Consider the following 16,792-nt stretch of genomic DNA (forward strand, 5'->3'; position numbering starts at 1 on the left):
AATGATGGTTGATTAGACGCACTAGTTGATAGGACGCATGGCCGCGTGTCTTTAACACTAGCCTAGGGTGTAAGCTCCAACAATCCAATCACTTCTGAATTTCGATTCAACCCCCAAGTGACCTTCCTCGCCTCGCCCCAAGCCTCGGCGGTGTCTACGACCAAGTCTCCAAGTGCAAGATCCCAGTACGACCTTCTTCAGGTTATGAGCCCAAGCACCATGTCCTCTGTCCAAGACACCAAGATCTCCATCGACAAGTTCAACGGCGACAACTACGCCACGTGGAACCGCTACATGCGTGGCGTGTTCCTGACCAAGTCGGTGTGGAGCGTCGTGAACCGCGAGACGAAACCAAGCTTCGCGGACACGTGGGCCAAGGACGACTACGTCAAGTCGAGCAACATCGCGTTCGGCCTGATGTTGCTCCACATGGATGCTGACTACCATCATGTGGTCGACGACTGCGAGGAAGCGTGGGTGGCCTGGACGCGACTGCGTTCGCTCTACGGGGGGTCGCAGAAGGCTGGACGCATCTACCTGAAGCGCCAGCTCTTCAGCATGGAGATGGCAGAAGGCGGCAATGTGCTTCATCATTGCAATGAAGTCCTCAACATCAGCGCCAAGCTCAGCAACATCGGCGCCAAGCTCAGCAACATCGGCGCCAAGATGGAGGATGAAGACGTGGCGATCTGCTTGCTCAGGAGTCTGCCCAAGAGTTTCGAGAACGTCGTTCTCAACTTGGAGATGAGCAACGCAGAGCTGCGCACTCAAGATGTGATCAAGGTGCTCACGAATGAGCACATCAAGCGGCAGGGCGAGAAGACGGCTCAGGTGAAGATTGAAGACGCTGCGAGGGCCTTCAATGCCGAGCGTGAAAGTCGCCACTGCACGTACTGCGGAAAATCGGGGCACGTCGTGGAAAAGTGCTGGACCAAGCAGAAGGAGGAGAATGGAGGTGCACGACGTGGCCGGTCTGGTCGCGGTGCGAACAACGTCCAGTGGCGTGACGACAGCGATGACGACTGCGTCGCGTTCGCGGTCTCTATGGAGTGTGGAGTCTCCAGGACCAACAAGTTTCAAGGCTCATGGGCGATCGACAGTGGTGCCACGCACCACATCTGCAACGACAAGGCCAAGTTTGTCGACATCAAGGTGTGCGACGAAGGTGAACTCACGGTCGCCAACGGCAACACGGCCAAGATCATGGGAGTCGGGACGGTCATGCAGCGGGTCACTTTGCCCAACGGCAAGGAGCGCGACATCCGCATTCAAGATGCACTTTACGTCCCGAGCATGAACAAGAACCTGCTTTCGGTGCCGCAGATCAACCGAAGCGGACTGTTCAAGGTGGTGTTTGATGGTGCTGAAATGCACATCGCACAGAAGAAGTCGAAGAAAATCGTGGCTTCCGCGGACCTGATCGACGGCCTCTACTGGCTCCGAGTCCCAAGCTGCGCTGCGAATTCGGTGTCCAAGGCGTCGGTCAACGCGGTGGATCTTCATGCGCGTTTGGGTCACGCGCCGAATGACGTTCTTCGGAAGATGGTCTCAAGTGGCATGGTGACGGGTGCGAAAATGCCGACATCGTCGAAGAAGTCAAGCCAGTGTCGTGGGTGCCAACAAGGGAAAATGGTGCAAAAGCCCTTCCCAAGCAACCCGAACAAGCGCAAGTACAAGCCGTTCGAGTTCCTCCACTTCGACATTTGCGGGCCCATGGAGGAAGAGTCGCTGGGTGGCAGCCGCTACTTGCTGCTGATCACGGACGAAGCCAGCGGCTGCATGTCGGGATTCTGTCTGCGAGCCAGGTCGGAGAGTGAAGGCTGCTTGCGCCGATTCATCACCAAGGTGGAGAAGCAATTCGATGCCAGGGTGAAGTTCGTGCGCCATGACGGAGCCAAGGAGTTCGCGACCAATTCGCTCTTGGCGTACTACGAAGACCACGGCATCGAAGTGCAGCCCACGGTTCGGTATGCGCACCAAACCAACGCGACGGCTGAACGCGCCAACCGAACCATCGTGACCATCGGCCGCAGCATGCTTCACTACGCCGGGTTGGACAAGACGTTCTGGGCGGAAGCAGCGATGACGGCGATTTACATCAAGAATCGTCTGCCGTCACCCAAGTCGCCCGACAAAACTCCGTTCGAGATCGTCTACAAGTCCAAGCCCAACGTCAAGCACATGCGGATCTTCGGGTGCAAGGCCTACGTTTTGACGCCGAAGGAGAAGCGACTCAAGTGGGACCCGAAAGCTCGTGAAGGAATTTTCATGGGTTACGAGGAGCGTTCCAAGGCGTATCGAGTTTATGACATCGAGGCGGGGCAGGTGGTCATCTCTCGCGATGTCACATTCGATGAGTCAAGCTTCGATGACTCCAAGGCTGCTGATGGTGAAGAAGTCAACCGACTTACCGACGTTTTCGACGACATGCAAGTCTCCGACGACTCCGGCACAAGGGTGTTCACGCAGGCGGGGAAGCGCAAATCGCGTCCGGACAACCAAGATCGCGACAATGTTCGGCGTCCTCGTCGCAGTGCTGGACTCGAAGAAGCAAGTGCGCCTGGACGCTCGGAAGATGAAGACCAACGTGAATCTACGACGGCGCAAGAAGAAAAATCGGAAGAAGACGATGAAGACGGCTCGACCCCACCCATGTTCTGGCGTGCAAGTGCGAATGCTGTGGAAGCAAGTGACAGCGCGGAGCCGAAGACGTTTCAAGAAGCTGTGAACGGACCAGACCAAGTCCAGTGGCGCAAGGCAATTCGCGCCGAACTCAAGTCAATGCGGCTGCGAGGTGTTTTCCGCGCCGCCAAACTGCCCAACAACCAGCGCGCAGTCGGTACCAAGTGGGTGTTCAAGATCAAGCGCAACGCGGACGGATCGATCGAGAAGTTCAAGGCTCGGCTCGTCGCGAAAGGCTTCGTGCAGAAGTATGGCATCGACTACACCGAGACGTTTTCGCCCGTGGTCAAGTACGTCACGCTGCGAATGATCATTGCGGTTGCCAAGTACTTCGGATGGCCGATGGACCAGCTCGACGTGGTGACTGCGTTCCTGTACGGCTTGATGAAGGAGAAGGTGTTCTGCAGCGTGCCTGAAGGCGTGGAACTGGACGACGGTTTCGACTGCGTGGAACTGCTCAAGGCGATTTACGGGCTCAAGCAAGCTTCGCGAGTTTGGAACGAGACCTTCGACGAGTATGTGCGCTCCATCGGTTTTCGCGTGTCAAGCTACGACCCATGCCTCTACATCAAGGTCGTCGACGGCGAATGCGTTCTGCTGCTGGTTTACGTGGACGACGTGTTGGTGACCGGAAGCTCGGCGGAAATGATCGCGGAAGTCAAGCGCCAACTCAAGTCACGGTTCGAGATGACCGACAGTGGCAAGTGTTCCTTCATCCTCGGGATCGAGGTGGTCGACAACGCGGATGGCAGTGTTACGCTGAGCCAAGCTCGCTACATCAACGACATCCTGGAGCGCTTCGGCATGCAAGACTGCAAACCCGCTGCAAGCCCGGTCGACATCAGCATGAAGCTGGTCTCAAGCGACGCCATGACCAAGTTGGATGCGCCATTTCGCGAGGCTGTCGGTGCACTCATGCACTTGATGACATCGACTCGCCCGGACATTGCGTTCGCTGTCGGCTACGTGTCACGCTTCATGGAGAACCCGCAAGTCGAGCACTGGATTGCGGTTAAGCGCATCTTCCGCTACCTTCAAGGGACCAAGTCGCACGGAATCCGGTTTTCGGCGGGCAAGGACATCGACTTTCAAGGTTACTCGGATGCCGACTGGGCTGGTGATCTCAGTGATCGCAAGTCTACGTCGGGCTACCTGTTCCAAGTCGCCGGCGGACCGATCTCATGGGGTTCCAAGAAGCAATCAAGTGTGTCGCTATCGACAAGCGAGGCCGAGTACATCGCACTGAGTTTGGCGATTCAAGAAGGCAAGTGGGTGCACAAGCTGCTGTGCGAGATCCTGGTTGCTGCAGGCGGAGTCACGCCCGAGTTGAAGATTTTCGAAGACAACCAGTCGTGCATCAAGATGACCAAGAACCCCGTGAACCATGGCCGCGCCAAGCACATCGACATCAAGTACCATCACATCCGCGACGAAGTCAAGCGCGGCGAAGTGATCGTCGAGTACTGCGAGACTGCCACCATGCTGGCCGACATCATGACCAAGGGACTTGCCGGACCACGCCACAAGGACTTGACGGCTGCGCTCGGCGTTCACGCGTGTTCGCATTGAGGGGGCGTGTTGCAGGGTACTGAACCTTGGTACACTGTACCAGTTCCGAGGTACCCGAACCGGTTAACCGAACCGGTCCAATACGACCACACGTGGATTAGACGAGTAGGTTGACTGGACGAGCAGTGTAGAATGATGGTTGATTAGACACATTAGTTGATAGGCCGCACGGCCGCGTGTCTTTAGCACTAGCCTAGGGTGTAAGCTCCAACAATCCAATCACTTCTGAATTTCGATTCAACCCCCCAAGTGACCTTCCTCGCCTCGCCCCAAGCCTCGGCGGTGTCTACGACCAAGTCAACCAGTGCAAGATCCCAGTACGACCTTCTTCAGGTGACGGCAGACGATTCTTGATGTAAATCGCCGTCATCGCTGCTTCCGCCCAGAACGTCTTGTCCAACCCGGCGTAGTGAAGCATGCTGCGGCCGATGGTCACGATGGTTCGGTTGGCACGTTCAGCCGTCGCGTTGGTTTGGTGCGCATACCGAACCGTGGGCTGCACTTCGATGCCGTGGTCTTCGTAGTACGCCAAGAGCGAATTGGTCGCGAACTCCTTGGCTCCGTCATGGCGCACGAACTTCACCCTGGCATCGAATTGCTTCTCCACCTTGGTGATGAATCGGCGCAAGCAGCCTTCACTCTCCGACCTGGCTCGCAGACAGAATCCCGACATGCAGCCGCTGGCTTCGTCCGTGATCAGCAACAGGTAGCGGCTGCCACCCAGCGACTCTTCCTCCATGGGCCCGCAGATGTCGAAGTGGAGGAACTCGAACGGCTTGTACTTGCGCTTGTTCGGGTTGCTTGGGAAGGGCTTTTGCACCATTTTCCCTTGTTGGCACCCACGACACTGGCTTGACTTCTTCGACGATGTCGGCATTTTCGCACCCGTCACCATGCCACTTGAGACCATCTTCCGAAGAACGTCATTCGGCGCGTGACCCAAACGCGCATGAAGATCCACCGCGTTGACCGACGCCTTGGACACCGAATTCGCAGCGCAGCTTGGGACTCGGAGCCAGTAGAGGCCGTCGATCAGGTCCGCGGAAGCCACGATTTTCTTCGACTTCTTCTGTGCGATGTGCATTTCAGCACCATCAAACACCACCTTGAACAGTCCGCTTCGGTTGATCTGCGGCACCGAAAGCAGGTTCTTGTTCATGCTTGGGACGTAGAGTGCATCTTGAATGCGGATGTCGCGCTCCTTGCCGTTGGGCAAAGTGACCCGCTGCATGACCGTCCCGACTCCCATGATCTTGGCCGTGTTGCCGTTGGCGACCGTGAGTTCACCTTCGTCGCACACCTTGATGTCGACAAACTTGGCCTTGTCGTTGCAGATGTGGTGCGTGGCACCACTGTCGATCGCCCATGAGCCTTGAAACTTGTTGGTCCTGGAGACTCCACACTCCATAGAGACCGCGAACGCGACGCAGTCGTCATCGCTGTCGTCACGCCACTGGACGTTGTTCGCACCGCGACCAGACCGGCCACGTCGTGCACCTCGATTCTCTCCTTCTGCTTGGTCCAGCACTTTTCCACGACGTGCCCCGATTTTCCGCAGTACGTGCAGTGGCGACTTTCACGCTCGGCATTGAAGGCCCTCGCAGCGTCTTCAATCTTCACCTGAGCCGTCTTCTCGCCCTGCCGCTTGATGTGCTCATTCGTGAGCACCTTGATCACATCTTGAGTGCGCAGCTCTGCGTTGCTCATCTCCAAGTTGAGAACGACGTTCTCGAAACTCTTGGGCAGACTCCTGAGCAAGCAGATCGCCACGTCTTCATCCTCCATCTTGGCGCCGATGTTGCTGAGCTTGGCGCTGATGTTGAGGACTTCATTGCAATGATGAAGCACATTGCCGCCTTCTGCCATCTCCATGCTGAAGAGCTGGCGCTTCAGGTAGATGCGTCCAGCCTTCTGCGACCCCCGTAGAGCGAACGCAGTCGCGTCCAGGCCACCCACGCTTCCTCGCAGTCGTCGACCACATGATGGTAGTCAGCATCCATGTGGAGCAACATCAGGCCGAACGCGATGTTGCTCGACTTGACGTAGTCGTCCTTGGCCCTCGTGTCCGCGAAGCTTGGTTTCGTCTCGCGGTTCACGACGCTCCACACCGACTTGGTCAGGAACACGCCACGCATGTAGCGGTTCCACGTGGCGTAGTTGTCGCCGTTGAACTTGTCGATGGAGATCTTGGTGTCTTGGACAGAGGACATGGTGCTTGGGCTCATAACCTGAAGAAGGTCGTACTGGGATCTTGCACTTGGAGACTTGGTCGTAGACACCGCCGAGGCTTGGGGCGAGGCGAGGAAGGTCACTTGGGGGTTGAATCGAAATTCAGAAGTGATTGGATTGTTGGAGCTTACACCCTAGGCTAGTGCTAAAGACACGCGGCCGTGCGTCCTATCAACTAGTGCGTCTAACCAACCATCATTCTACACTGCTCGTCCAATCAACCTACTCGTCTAATCAACGTGTGGTCGTATTGGACCGGTTCGGTTAACCGGTTCGGGTACCTCGGAACTGGTACAGTGTACCAAGGTTCAGTACCCTGCAACACCCTTTGCCTTCGCGAGCGCCGAGCTTCCACTTGAGACCCTTCGTCTCCGTGAAGCACCCATCGCTCTCGAACGTCACACACCCGACGTCCTTGGTGAATCTGCCGACGGAGAACAGGTTGCGCGACAACATGGGGATGTGCCACACATTCGTGAGCACACCCTTCTTGACGCCGCGCGGGGTCTGCATCTTCATCACGATGTCGCCTCTCCCGATCGGTTGCACCACACCGTCGTCCGCGAGATGCACGTCCACCGGCGAGATCTTCTTGTAGTTCCTTATGAACTTCTTGGAACTGGTCATGTGCTGCGTCGCACCCGAGTCGACCAGCCACACCTCATTCGACTTGGTGGTGTTGCTCCCACCACCAACCGAGAAGAGGAAGTCGCCAGAGTCGTCCTCACTCTGCGCGACGTTCGCTCGCTGCGGCCTCTGCCGCTCCGCGTTCTCGCGGATTCGCACAGGACACTTGGCGATCCAATGTCCTTGCTCCCCACAGTAGTGGCAGGCGCTGGCCTTGTTGGCGGTCGCCTGCCGTCCCTGCGCTTGCCGTTGTCGCTTGTCATGAACGCTTGGCCTTGACCGTGCGCGGCTCCGTCGACGCCGCCACCTTGCTCCTTGCGCTTCATGTCCTCATGCAGCAGCCGAGCCGTCACGAGTTCCCACGACAGCGAGTCGGCTCTCGACTCCAACGCCGTGATGAGGAACTGGTACGACTCGCTGAGACTCCCAAGAAGCGTGATCACCAAGTCATCCTCGCTGACCGGAGCGCCCACTGCGTCGAGCTGCTCCGCCAGAGTCTTGATCTTGTTGATGTGCTCCAGCACATCATCACCTTCCGCCATCATCGTCGTGAAGAAACGTCGACGAAGGAAGAGCTTGTTGGCCAAACTCTTCTTCTCGAAGTGTCCTTCCAGTTTTGACCATGCATCGTACGCATCCTTCGCCGACCGGACCAGCGGCAGCTGCGAATCTTCCATCGCGAGACAGATGATCGCCAGCGCCTTGCGAGACTTCCTCTTGAACGTCGTTTGGTCCAGCGTAGTGGCGCAGTGCTCCAGCTTGATCTCTCCACTTGTCACTTCCCACAGGTCTCGTTCCTCGAGCACCATCGCCATCTTGAACTTCCACGTGTGGAAGTTGGTTCCGTCGAACTTGTTGATGCGAGAGGTCGTGGTCGAGGCGGCGTCCATGGCGAAAGCGTAGTCGGAGTCTTCAGCAGGGAAAACGGGGCTTGGGCTCATAACCAAAAGTAAAGGTCGTTTGAGCACTAGATGTCAGAATGCAAAGTGATTGATTTAGGTCCTTAGTTCGCGAACTGCGTGCTACCTCTAAGCCTACTGGATATTCCTGCTGGATACACTCTACTGGATTCCTAACTGGATAGAAGGTCCTTCAGCCAATCAGCGAGTGCCACGTAGATGCCCATCCTGTACCCACAATCTTGTACCCACGCGTCCCATCATCAGCGTCCAGTAATCCTCGTCCCATCATCACACGAATGATGGTGGCACCACTGCGTGAAGGTCACACTGGTACTTTACTGGTACACCGCAGCTGGTCGAGGCGATCCCTTGACAACAGTTTGTCGAACGGTCGCCAACGGCAACACGGCCAAGATCATGGGAGTCGGGACGGTCATGCAGCGGGTCACTTTGCCCAACGGCAAGGAGCGCGACATCCGCATTCAAGATGCACTTTACGTGCCAAGCATGAACAAGAACCTGCTTTCGGTGCCGCAGATCAACCGAAGCGGACTGTTCAAGGTGGTGTTTGATGGTGCTGAAATGCACATCGCACAGAAGAAGTCGAAGAAAATTGTGGCTTCCGCGGACCTGATCGACGGCCTCTACTGGCTCCGAGTCCCAAGCTGCGCTGCGAATTCGGTGTCCAAGGCGTCGGTCAACGCGGTGGATCTTCATGCGCGTTTGGGTCACGCGCCGAATGACGTTCTTCGGAAGATGGTCTCAAGTGGCATGGTGACGGGTGCGAAAATGCCGACATCGTCGAAGAAGTCAAGCCAATGTCGTGGGTGCCAACAAGGGAAAATGGTGCAAAGCCCTTCCCAAGCAACCCGAACAAGCGCAAGTACAAGCCGTTCGAGTTCCTCCACTTCGACATCTGCGGGCCCATGGAGGAAGAGTCGCTGGGTGGCAGCCGCTACTTGCTGCTGATCACGGACGAAGCCAGCGGCTGCATGTCGGGATTCTGTCTGCGAGCCAGGTCGGAGAGTGAAGGCTGCTTGCGCCGATTCATCACCAAGGTGGAGAAGCAATTCGATGCCAGGGTGAAGTTCGTGCGCCATGACGGAGCCAAGGAGTTCGCGACCAATTCGCTCTTGGCGTACTACGAAGACCACGGCATCGAAGTGCAGCCCACGGTTCGGTATGCGCACCAAACCAACGCGACGGCTGAACGCGCCAACCGAACCATCGTGACCATCGGCCGCAGCATGCTGCACTACGCTGGGTTGGACAAGACGTTCTGGGCGGAAGCAGCGATGACGGCGATTTACATCAAGAATCGTCTGCCGTCACCCAAGTCGCCCGACAAAACTCCGTTCGAGATCGTCTACAAGTCCAAGCCCAACGTCAAGCACATGCGGATCTTCGGGTGCAAGGCCTACGTTTTGACGCCGAAGGAGAAGCGACTCAAGTGGGACCCGAAAGCTCGTGAAGGAATTTTCATGGGTTACGAGGAGCGTTCCAAGGCGTATTGAGTTTATGACATCGAGGCGGGGCAGGTGGTGATTTCTCGCGATGTCACGTTCGATGAGTCAAGCTTCGATGACTCCAAGGCTGCTGGCGGTAAAGAAGTCAACCGACTTACCGACGTTTTCGACGACATGCAAGTCTCCGACGACTCCGGCACAAGGGTGTTCACGCAGGCGGGGAAGCGCAAATCGCGTCCGGACAACCAAGATCGCGACAACGTTCGACGTCCTCGTCGTAGCGCTGGACTTGAAGAAGCAAGTGCGCGTGGACGCTCGGAAGATGAAGACCAACGTGAATCTACGACGGCACAAGAAGAAAAATCGGAAGAGGACGATGAAGACGGCTCGACCCCACCCATGTTCTGGCGTGCAAGTGCGAATGCTGTGGAAGCAAGTGACAGCGCGGAGCCGAAGACGTTTCAAGAAGCTGTGAACGGACCAGACCAAGTCCAGTGGCGCAAGGCAATTCGCGCCGAACTCAAGTCAATGCGGCTGCGAGGTGTCTTCCGCGCCGCCAAACTGCCCAGCAACCAGCGCGCAGTCGGTACCAAGTGGGTGTTCAAGATCAAGCGCAACGCGGACGGATCGATCGAGAAGTTCAAGGCTCGGCTCGTCGCGAAAGGCTTCGTGCAGAAGTACGGGATCGACTACACCGAGACGTTTTCGCCCGTCGTCAAGTACGTCACGCTGCGAATGATCATTGCGGTTGCCAAGTACTTCGGATGGCCGATGGACCAGCTCGACGTGGTGACTGCGTTCCTGTACGGCTTGATGAAGGAGAAGGTGTTCTGCAGCGTGCCTGAAGGCGTGGAACTGGACGACGGTTTCGACTGCGTGGAACTGCTCAAGGCGATTTACGGACTCAAGCAAGCTTCGCGAGTTTGGAACGAGACCTTCGACGAGTATGTGCGCTCCATCGGTTTTCGCGTCTCAAGCTACGACCCCTGCCTCTACATCAAGGTCGTCGACGGCGAATGCGTTCTGCTGCTGGTTTACGTGGACGACGTGTTGGTGACCGGAAGTTCGGCGGAAATGATCGCGGAAGTCAAGCGCCAACTCAAGTCGCGGTTCGAGATGACCGACAGTGGCAAGTGCTCCTTTATCCTCGGGATCGAGATGGTCGACAACGCGGATGGCAGTGTTACGCTGAGCCAAGCTCGCTACATCAACGACATCCTGGAGCGCTTCGGCATGCAAGACTGCAAACCCGCTGCAAGTCCGGTCGACATCAGCATGAAGCTAGTTTCAAGCGACGCCATGACCAAGTTGAACGCGCCATTTCGCGAGGCTGTCGGTGCACTCATGCACTTGATGACATCGACTCGCCCGGACATTGCGTTCGCCGTCGGCTACGTGTCACGCTTCATGGAGAACCCGCAAGTCGAGCACTGGATTGCGGTCAAGCGCATCTTCCGCTACCTTCAAGGGACCAAGTCGCACGGAATCCGCTTCTCGCCGGGCAAGGACATCGACTTTCAAGGTTACTCGGATGCCGACTGGGCTGGTGATCTTAGTGATCGCAAGTCTACGTCGGGCTACCTGTTCCAAATCGCCGGCGGACCGATCTCGTGGGGTTCCAAGAAGCAATCAAGTGTGTCGCTCTCGACAAGCGAGGCCGAATACATCGCACTGAGTTTGGCGATTCAAGAAGGCAAGTGGGTGCACAAGCTGCTGTGCGAGATCCTGGTTGCTGCAGGCGGAGTCACGCCCGAGTTGAAGATTTTCGAAGACAACCAGTCGTGCATCAAGATGACCAAGAACCCCGTCAACCATGGCCGCGCCAAGCACATCGACATCAAGTACCATCACATCCGCGACGAAGTCAAGCGCGGCGAAGTGATCGTCGAGTACTGCGAGACTGCCACCATGCTGGCCGACATCATGACCAAGGGACTTGCCGGACCACGCCACACGGACTTGACGGCTGCGCTCGGCGTTCACGCGTGTTCGCATTAAGGGGGCGTGTTGCAGGGTACTGAACCTTGGTACACTGTACCAGGTCCGAGGTACCCGAACCCGTTAACCGAACCGGTCCAATGCGACCACACGTTGATTATAAAAGGAAGGTCGTTTGAGCACTTGATGTCAGAATGCAAAGTGATTGATTTAGGTCCTTAGTTCGCGAACTGCTTGCTACCTCTAAGCCTACTGGATATTCCTGCTGGATACACTCTACTGGATTCCTAACTGGATAGAAGGTCCTTCAGCCAATCAGCGAGTGCCACGTAGATGCCCATCCTGTACCCACAATCTTGTACCCACGCGTCCCATCATCAGCGTCCCGTAATCCTCGTCCCATCATCACACGAATGATGGCGGCACCACTGAGTGAAGGTCACACCGGTACCTTACTGGTACACCGCAGCCGGTCGAGGCGATCCCTTGACAACATTCCCACGCGACTCGACGTCGGCTGCACCTTGGATCCCCAGCTTGTGTCGCAGAACTTCGAACTGCACGGAAGTGATCGCCTTCGTCATGAGGTCGGCCAGCATGTCCTTTGTCGAGCAGTACTCCAACACCACCTGACCGTCTTCCACCTTCTCACGCACGAAGTGGTAGCGAATGTCGATGTGCTTAGTGCGCTTGTGGAACTCCGGGTTCTTGGCCAACGCGATGGAGCCTTGGTTGTCCTCGTAGATCTTGATTGCTTCATCGCTTGCCATTTCGCCGAGCTCGCGCAGAAACACCTTGAGCCACACCGCCTCCTGCGTCGCCTCTGACAGCGCCATGTACTCCGCCTCTGTAGATGACAGCGCCACCGTCCGCTGCTTCTTGCTCCTCCAGCTGATGCACCCGCCGTTCATCATGAACGCGTAGCCGCTTGTACTTCTTCTCGATTCGATGTCACCAGCCCAGTCTGCGTCCGAGTAGCCACACACAACCCGCAGCCGTCACCCTTCGAGAACTCGATGCCATGCGTGGGCGTGGCTTGCAGATACCGGAAGCACACGCTTGAGGGCTTGCCAGTGTGGGACACGGGTCGGCGGCGAACTGACTCAGCACGCCTACTGCGGCAGCCAGGTCCGGACGCGTCGCCACCATCAGGTACATCAACGCGCCGACAGCACTCCGATACGGCACGTTCTTCATCGTGTCTTCATGCTTGCAGCCACCCTCGCACATGTTCTTGGTCAACTTAAGTCCTGGATCCTGCGGCGTCTTCACGGGTTTGCTGTCCTGCATGCCGAACTTGCTCAGGATCGACTTGAGAAACTTGGTCTGCAGCATCCTTACCTAGCCGGACTCCAAGTCGTTCTTGATCTCCATGCCGAGGAAGCACGGAAGCTCGCCGAGGTCTGTCATTTCGAACCGTTTGCTGAGTGCGCGCTTGGTCGGCTCCACCAGCTCGTCGTCGTTGCTGGCCAGGATCAGGTCGTCCACGTAGATGACCACGAAGATCATGCTGTGTCCGTCGCGTTTCACGTAGACGCAATGGTCGGACTCGCACTTGGTGAACCCCAGCTTCAGCATGAACTCGTCGATGGTCTTGTTCCACATGCGCGGCGACTGTTTCAACCCGTACAGTGACTGCTTCAGCTTGCACACGTAGTCCGGGTGGTCTTCATCGACGTAGCCGTCCGGTTGCACCATGTATATCTCTTCGTCCAAGCCGCCATTCAGGAACGCCGTCTTCACATCCATCTGATGCAGCTTGAGACCATACTTGGCGGCCAAACTCAGCACAGCCCGGATCGACGTGAACTTGGCCACTGGAGTGAAGGTCTCGTCATAGTCGATGCCGTACTTCTGCGAGAACCCCTTGGTCACCAGGCGCGCCTTGAACCGTTCGACCTCTCCAGCCTGGTTCTCCTTCACGCGAAACACCCATCTGTTGCCGATGGTCTTGCGTCCCTTCGGCAGTGGCACCACTTCCCACGTCTTGTTCTTGAGCAGCGAGTCGTACTCCGAGTCGCATGCTTCCTTCCACTTGGCTGCGTCGCTGGATTCCATCGCCGACTTGAACGTAGTCGGCATCTCTCCCACTGAATCCACGACGTACGCAGCCTCAAAATCTTGACTCTCTTGGGCCGCCGCAGACATCTCATCCAGCGTCGAACGTCCATTCTGCGGCGCATATCGCTTGGCCCTCGGCACCTCCACGGCTTCTTCTAGTGACTGCGTCCGCGGGTGTCGCTTGCTGACGGGTTCGAAGTCTTCATCCCGCGCAGCCTCATCCTCACTGCCGCCGTTATCCGATTCGGACGGAGTCTCTTCATCCGTGGCATCTTCATCGTCTTCATCTGGAAGACCAATCACCACCTCCTTCGTAGCATATTTGCGTCTCCCACCGTCGAAGACGTCTTCCATGAACTGCGCGTCGCGGCTCACCAACACGCGACCGCTCTCGATCTCTTCAAACCGATACGCTTTCTCGTGCTCCGAGTACCCCAGGAACCGGCAACGCACCGACCGGGCGTCAAATTTGGACCGCTTCGCCTTCGGGACCAGCACGTACGCGTGGCAACCAAACACCTTGAGGTTCGCCAGCAGTGGCTTCTTTCCCGTCCAAACTTGGTGCGGCGACTTGTCGTGGCTAATGGCGCGTGTCGGACACCGGTTCCGGAGGAACGTGGCTGTCACCACCGCTTCACCCCAGTAACCCTTCGACAACCCGGCATGCTCCAACATGCAGCGCGCACACTCCACCAACGTCCGGTTCATCCGTTCCGCCACGCCGTTCAGCTGTGGCGTGTACGGCGGCGTGAACTTCTGCACGATACCACGGTCGCTGCAGAACTTGGCCATCTCGCGCGAAGTGTACTCGCCACCGTTGTCGCTCCGGAGCGTTTTCACACGCTTGCCGGTCTGCGTTTCAGCCAACGCAACGAACTCAGCGAACTTGGCGGCCACCTCCGACTTGTTCCGCATCAAGTACACCACACAGAAGTGCGACTTGTCGTCGATGAACGTGACGAAGTAGCGCTTGCCACCAAACGTAGACGTCTGCATGGGGCCGCACACATCGCTGTGAACCACTTCCAGCACTTGCTTCGCACGGTTTGGAGACGACTTCATGTAGCTCACTCGCGTTTGCTTGCCGAGTGAGCATCCGTCGCACAGCTCCCACTGCTTCACCGACGTCATGTCGATGCCAGAGCCGTAGCCCTTCTTGACGATGGCGTCTAGACCGCCATGGCCAATGTGACCAAGTCGAAGGTGCCAGAGGTACGACGTGGTGTCCCCTTTGTAGTGGGCCTACTTTGGCTCACTACTTTAGCTTACACGTCGCGCTACGTGTATGAGGAAGCGTAGGAGTTTATTAATAATTTGAATTAATTATACTTGAGTCCACAAGTATAATATAAATCAAATAAAACACCAAATAGGTAGTTTAAGGTAAAATGAGAACTGTATTGTTTGTTTGTGAATTGATCTTCCTCTAAAATCTGCTAAAAACTGTTTATCATCTATGAAAGGGTTGGCAGCAACTGGCTGTCAGAGCCCCGCTAATATGCATGTCTCTGATTGGTAGAAAGATGCTGCTTTCTACCAATAGGATCTTTTGGGTATGTGTGGACCACTCATTGTGGTGGCCCACTTCAATGTATCCATTGGTGTGTCTTACACCAATGTGAGGAAGTATCTAAAACCTTTAACAGATATTTATCTGTTAAACCATAAGTGACAAACGTCATGCACAAGTGACAGTTGTCACTTGTGACCGTTATCGTGCACAAGTGACTGTTGTCACTTGTGTGTGTAACCCCGTTACACCATCCCCCCGTTAAGCTTAGACGTGTCGGTCTCGACACGTCAATTAATATTGACTGCTTGTCAATTGTTTGTGCTGGGGTTTCCGTGCTCATCCACAATGAGCACGATCAAGCTGAAGACCACCATTGCAACAGTGTGTAAACTCTCTGTTGGTGTGTACAATGCGCGGTAGCGCGAGGTGCGCCGCTACCACGGGGACAGACAACACAGTGTCTGTGTACGATTCTTCGATGTCGACCGCGTCTATGCGTCGACATCTCTAAGCGAATTTCTGTTGCTTACCGTGATCGGGTAAGCAAGCGCCAAAGCACTTCGAGTCCTTCTCGAAGTAGCAAGTATTAGCAACTCCACGCTGTTGCGGTGGAGGCTGGTGTCCGTGCGCCGTGCGCACTGTCCGTCCAGGTTGCGGTGCATATTAGCAACCGCGACCACAACAGGTATACTATATGTATACCTGAGAGCTTCAATGATCTCCGTGCTAATTATCTAGCACGCGGGTTATCAGGCGTTGTAGATTACTACAGCGCTCGCACTACCTTCTTGCTGGTAGTGCGTGTTGGGTTTCGTACTCCTTCACCATGTCCGGAACGTCTTCCATCAGGACGTTCCGTGGTTCCCACGTGTCGTGTTGGGGAGGGAAACCTCTCCAACGAATGCGAAAACAATCCGGACCTCGGATTGTTTTCCTATGATCAACAATTCGCTGGACGATCCAGCGAATTTCTCCGCGTGCGTCTCGCAGCGGTGGCGGAGGTGGTGGAAACACGCCCCGATGGTCAACGCCGTGTTGACCTTCATCTCGTGTTGCTCCACGACCAAGTGACGGTCGTGGAGTACTTTCAGAGCATGGCGGTTGCCGCTCTGTTCCTTCGTGTCCCGGCTCTGGCGGTCTCCCAGACCGCCTTGAACGTGCCGGTCGGGCTGTAGGCCCGACTGTATTAACTGCTCCAGCGCGACTACGCGCTGGAGAGGAGGGTTTCCCCTGCCGAGTCTGTCTCTTCGAGTCAGACGAGCCACTTGGCTCGTGCTGGAGGTATAGCTTTAACCGCCCGACATAAAATGTCGGGTGGAGCCGCATGCTAGACGGTATGTCTAGCGTGTATGCGTTACCGTGGCGTGCCATCACCGTGAATGGCCCGATGAAGCGCGGAGCAAGCTTGCTTGCTCCGAAATCCGAAACCGCATGTTTAGGCAGGTTTTGAGTAGATAACAAAACTAATGAACCAACTTTAAATTCATTTGTGTTGCCCCTGCCAATATTATCGGCGTTCAGCTTCTGTTTATCCACAGAAGCTGCAATCGTGTCCTGGACAAACCGAATTACGGCTTGTCTTTTATTGATAAAGTCAATCGCATCCGAGCTGAACGAGTTCAGCTCGCTCTCCGCTAGAGGCCCGGCCTCTGCGTGGTTCTTCGCGGTGTCTGCGCCCTGCGCAGACCCGTGGTCCTTGTTCATTGTGGAGTCTGTGCTCTGCACAGACTCGTTTTCCTTGTTCTGGGGGTCAGCGCACTGCGCTGACCCTTGGTTGTTCCTGCCAAGGTCTGCGCCCCGCGCAG

The 16,792-nt window shown here is 56.3% G+C and overlaps 5 protein-coding genes across 7 annotated transcripts in view; 3 read left to right on the forward strand and 2 right to left on the reverse strand.

Moving 5' to 3' along the window:
* Positions 1 to 219: 219 nt before the first annotated feature.
* IUM83_19655 (Retrovirus-related Pol polyprotein from transposon TNT 1-94) lies at positions 220 to 4,251 on the forward strand (the record flags this gene model as incomplete). The annotated part of the gene is made up of 1 exon (XM_067944714.1): positions 220 to 4,251. One exon carries the CDS (start codon positions 220 to 222, stop codon positions 4,249 to 4,251), a length of 4,032 nt encoding a protein of 1,343 aa, XP_067784547.1.
* Positions 4,252 to 4,537: 286 nt separating this feature from the next.
* Positions 4,538 to 6,461, reverse strand: IUM83_19656 (Copia protein; the record flags this gene model as incomplete). 2 transcript variants are annotated; one of them, XM_067944716.1, is made up of 3 exons in its annotated part: positions 4,538 to 5,603; positions 5,678 to 6,077; positions 6,170 to 6,461. In XM_067944716.1, the coding sequence occupies 3 exons, from the start codon at positions 6,459 to 6,461 to the stop codon at positions 4,538 to 4,540; spliced, it is 1,758 nt and encodes a 585-aa protein (XP_067784563.1). The 2 variants fall into 2 exon arrangements, with proteins under 2 accessions (XP_067784563.1, XP_067784564.1); XM_067944715.1 differs by having other exon boundaries at positions 6,170 to 6,386.
* Positions 6,462 to 6,744: 283 nt separating this feature from the next.
* Positions 6,745 to 16,792, reverse strand: part of IUM83_19657 — a gene marked incomplete at both ends in the record, with an annotated part of 35,893 nt that continues 25,845 nt past the window's right edge. Inside the window, one exon of one of the 2 annotated variants that reach the window (XM_067944718.1) lies at positions 6,745 to 7,344. In XM_067944718.1, coding sequence (XP_067784548.1) covers positions 6,745 to 7,344 — 600 coding nt within the window. Of the gene's footprint in view, positions 7,345 to 16,792 lie in introns of those variants that run through there. The other variant, XM_067944717.1, reaches the window with a different exon arrangement.
* On the forward strand, positions 8,427 to 9,523 carry IUM83_19658 (Integrase catalytic core protein; the record flags this gene model as incomplete). Its single annotated transcript, XM_067944720.1, has 2 exons — positions 8,427 to 8,783; positions 8,864 to 9,523. The coding sequence occupies 2 exons, from the start codon at positions 8,427 to 8,429 to the stop codon at positions 9,521 to 9,523; spliced, it is 1,017 nt and encodes a 338-aa protein (XP_067784556.1).
* IUM83_19659 (Integrase catalytic core protein) lies at positions 9,650 to 11,473 on the forward strand (the record flags this gene model as incomplete). The annotated part of the gene is made up of 1 exon (XM_067944721.1): positions 9,650 to 11,473. One exon carries the CDS (start codon positions 9,650 to 9,652, stop codon positions 11,471 to 11,473), a length of 1,824 nt encoding a protein of 607 aa, XP_067784555.1.

The sequence above is a fragment of the Phytophthora cinnamomi genome, assembly GCF_018691715.1.
Source record: "Phytophthora cinnamomi strain GKB4 chromosome Unknown Contig89, whole genome shotgun sequence".
NCBI classification, from domain to species: domain Eukaryota; phylum Oomycota; class Peronosporomycetes; order Peronosporales; family Peronosporaceae; genus Phytophthora; species Phytophthora cinnamomi.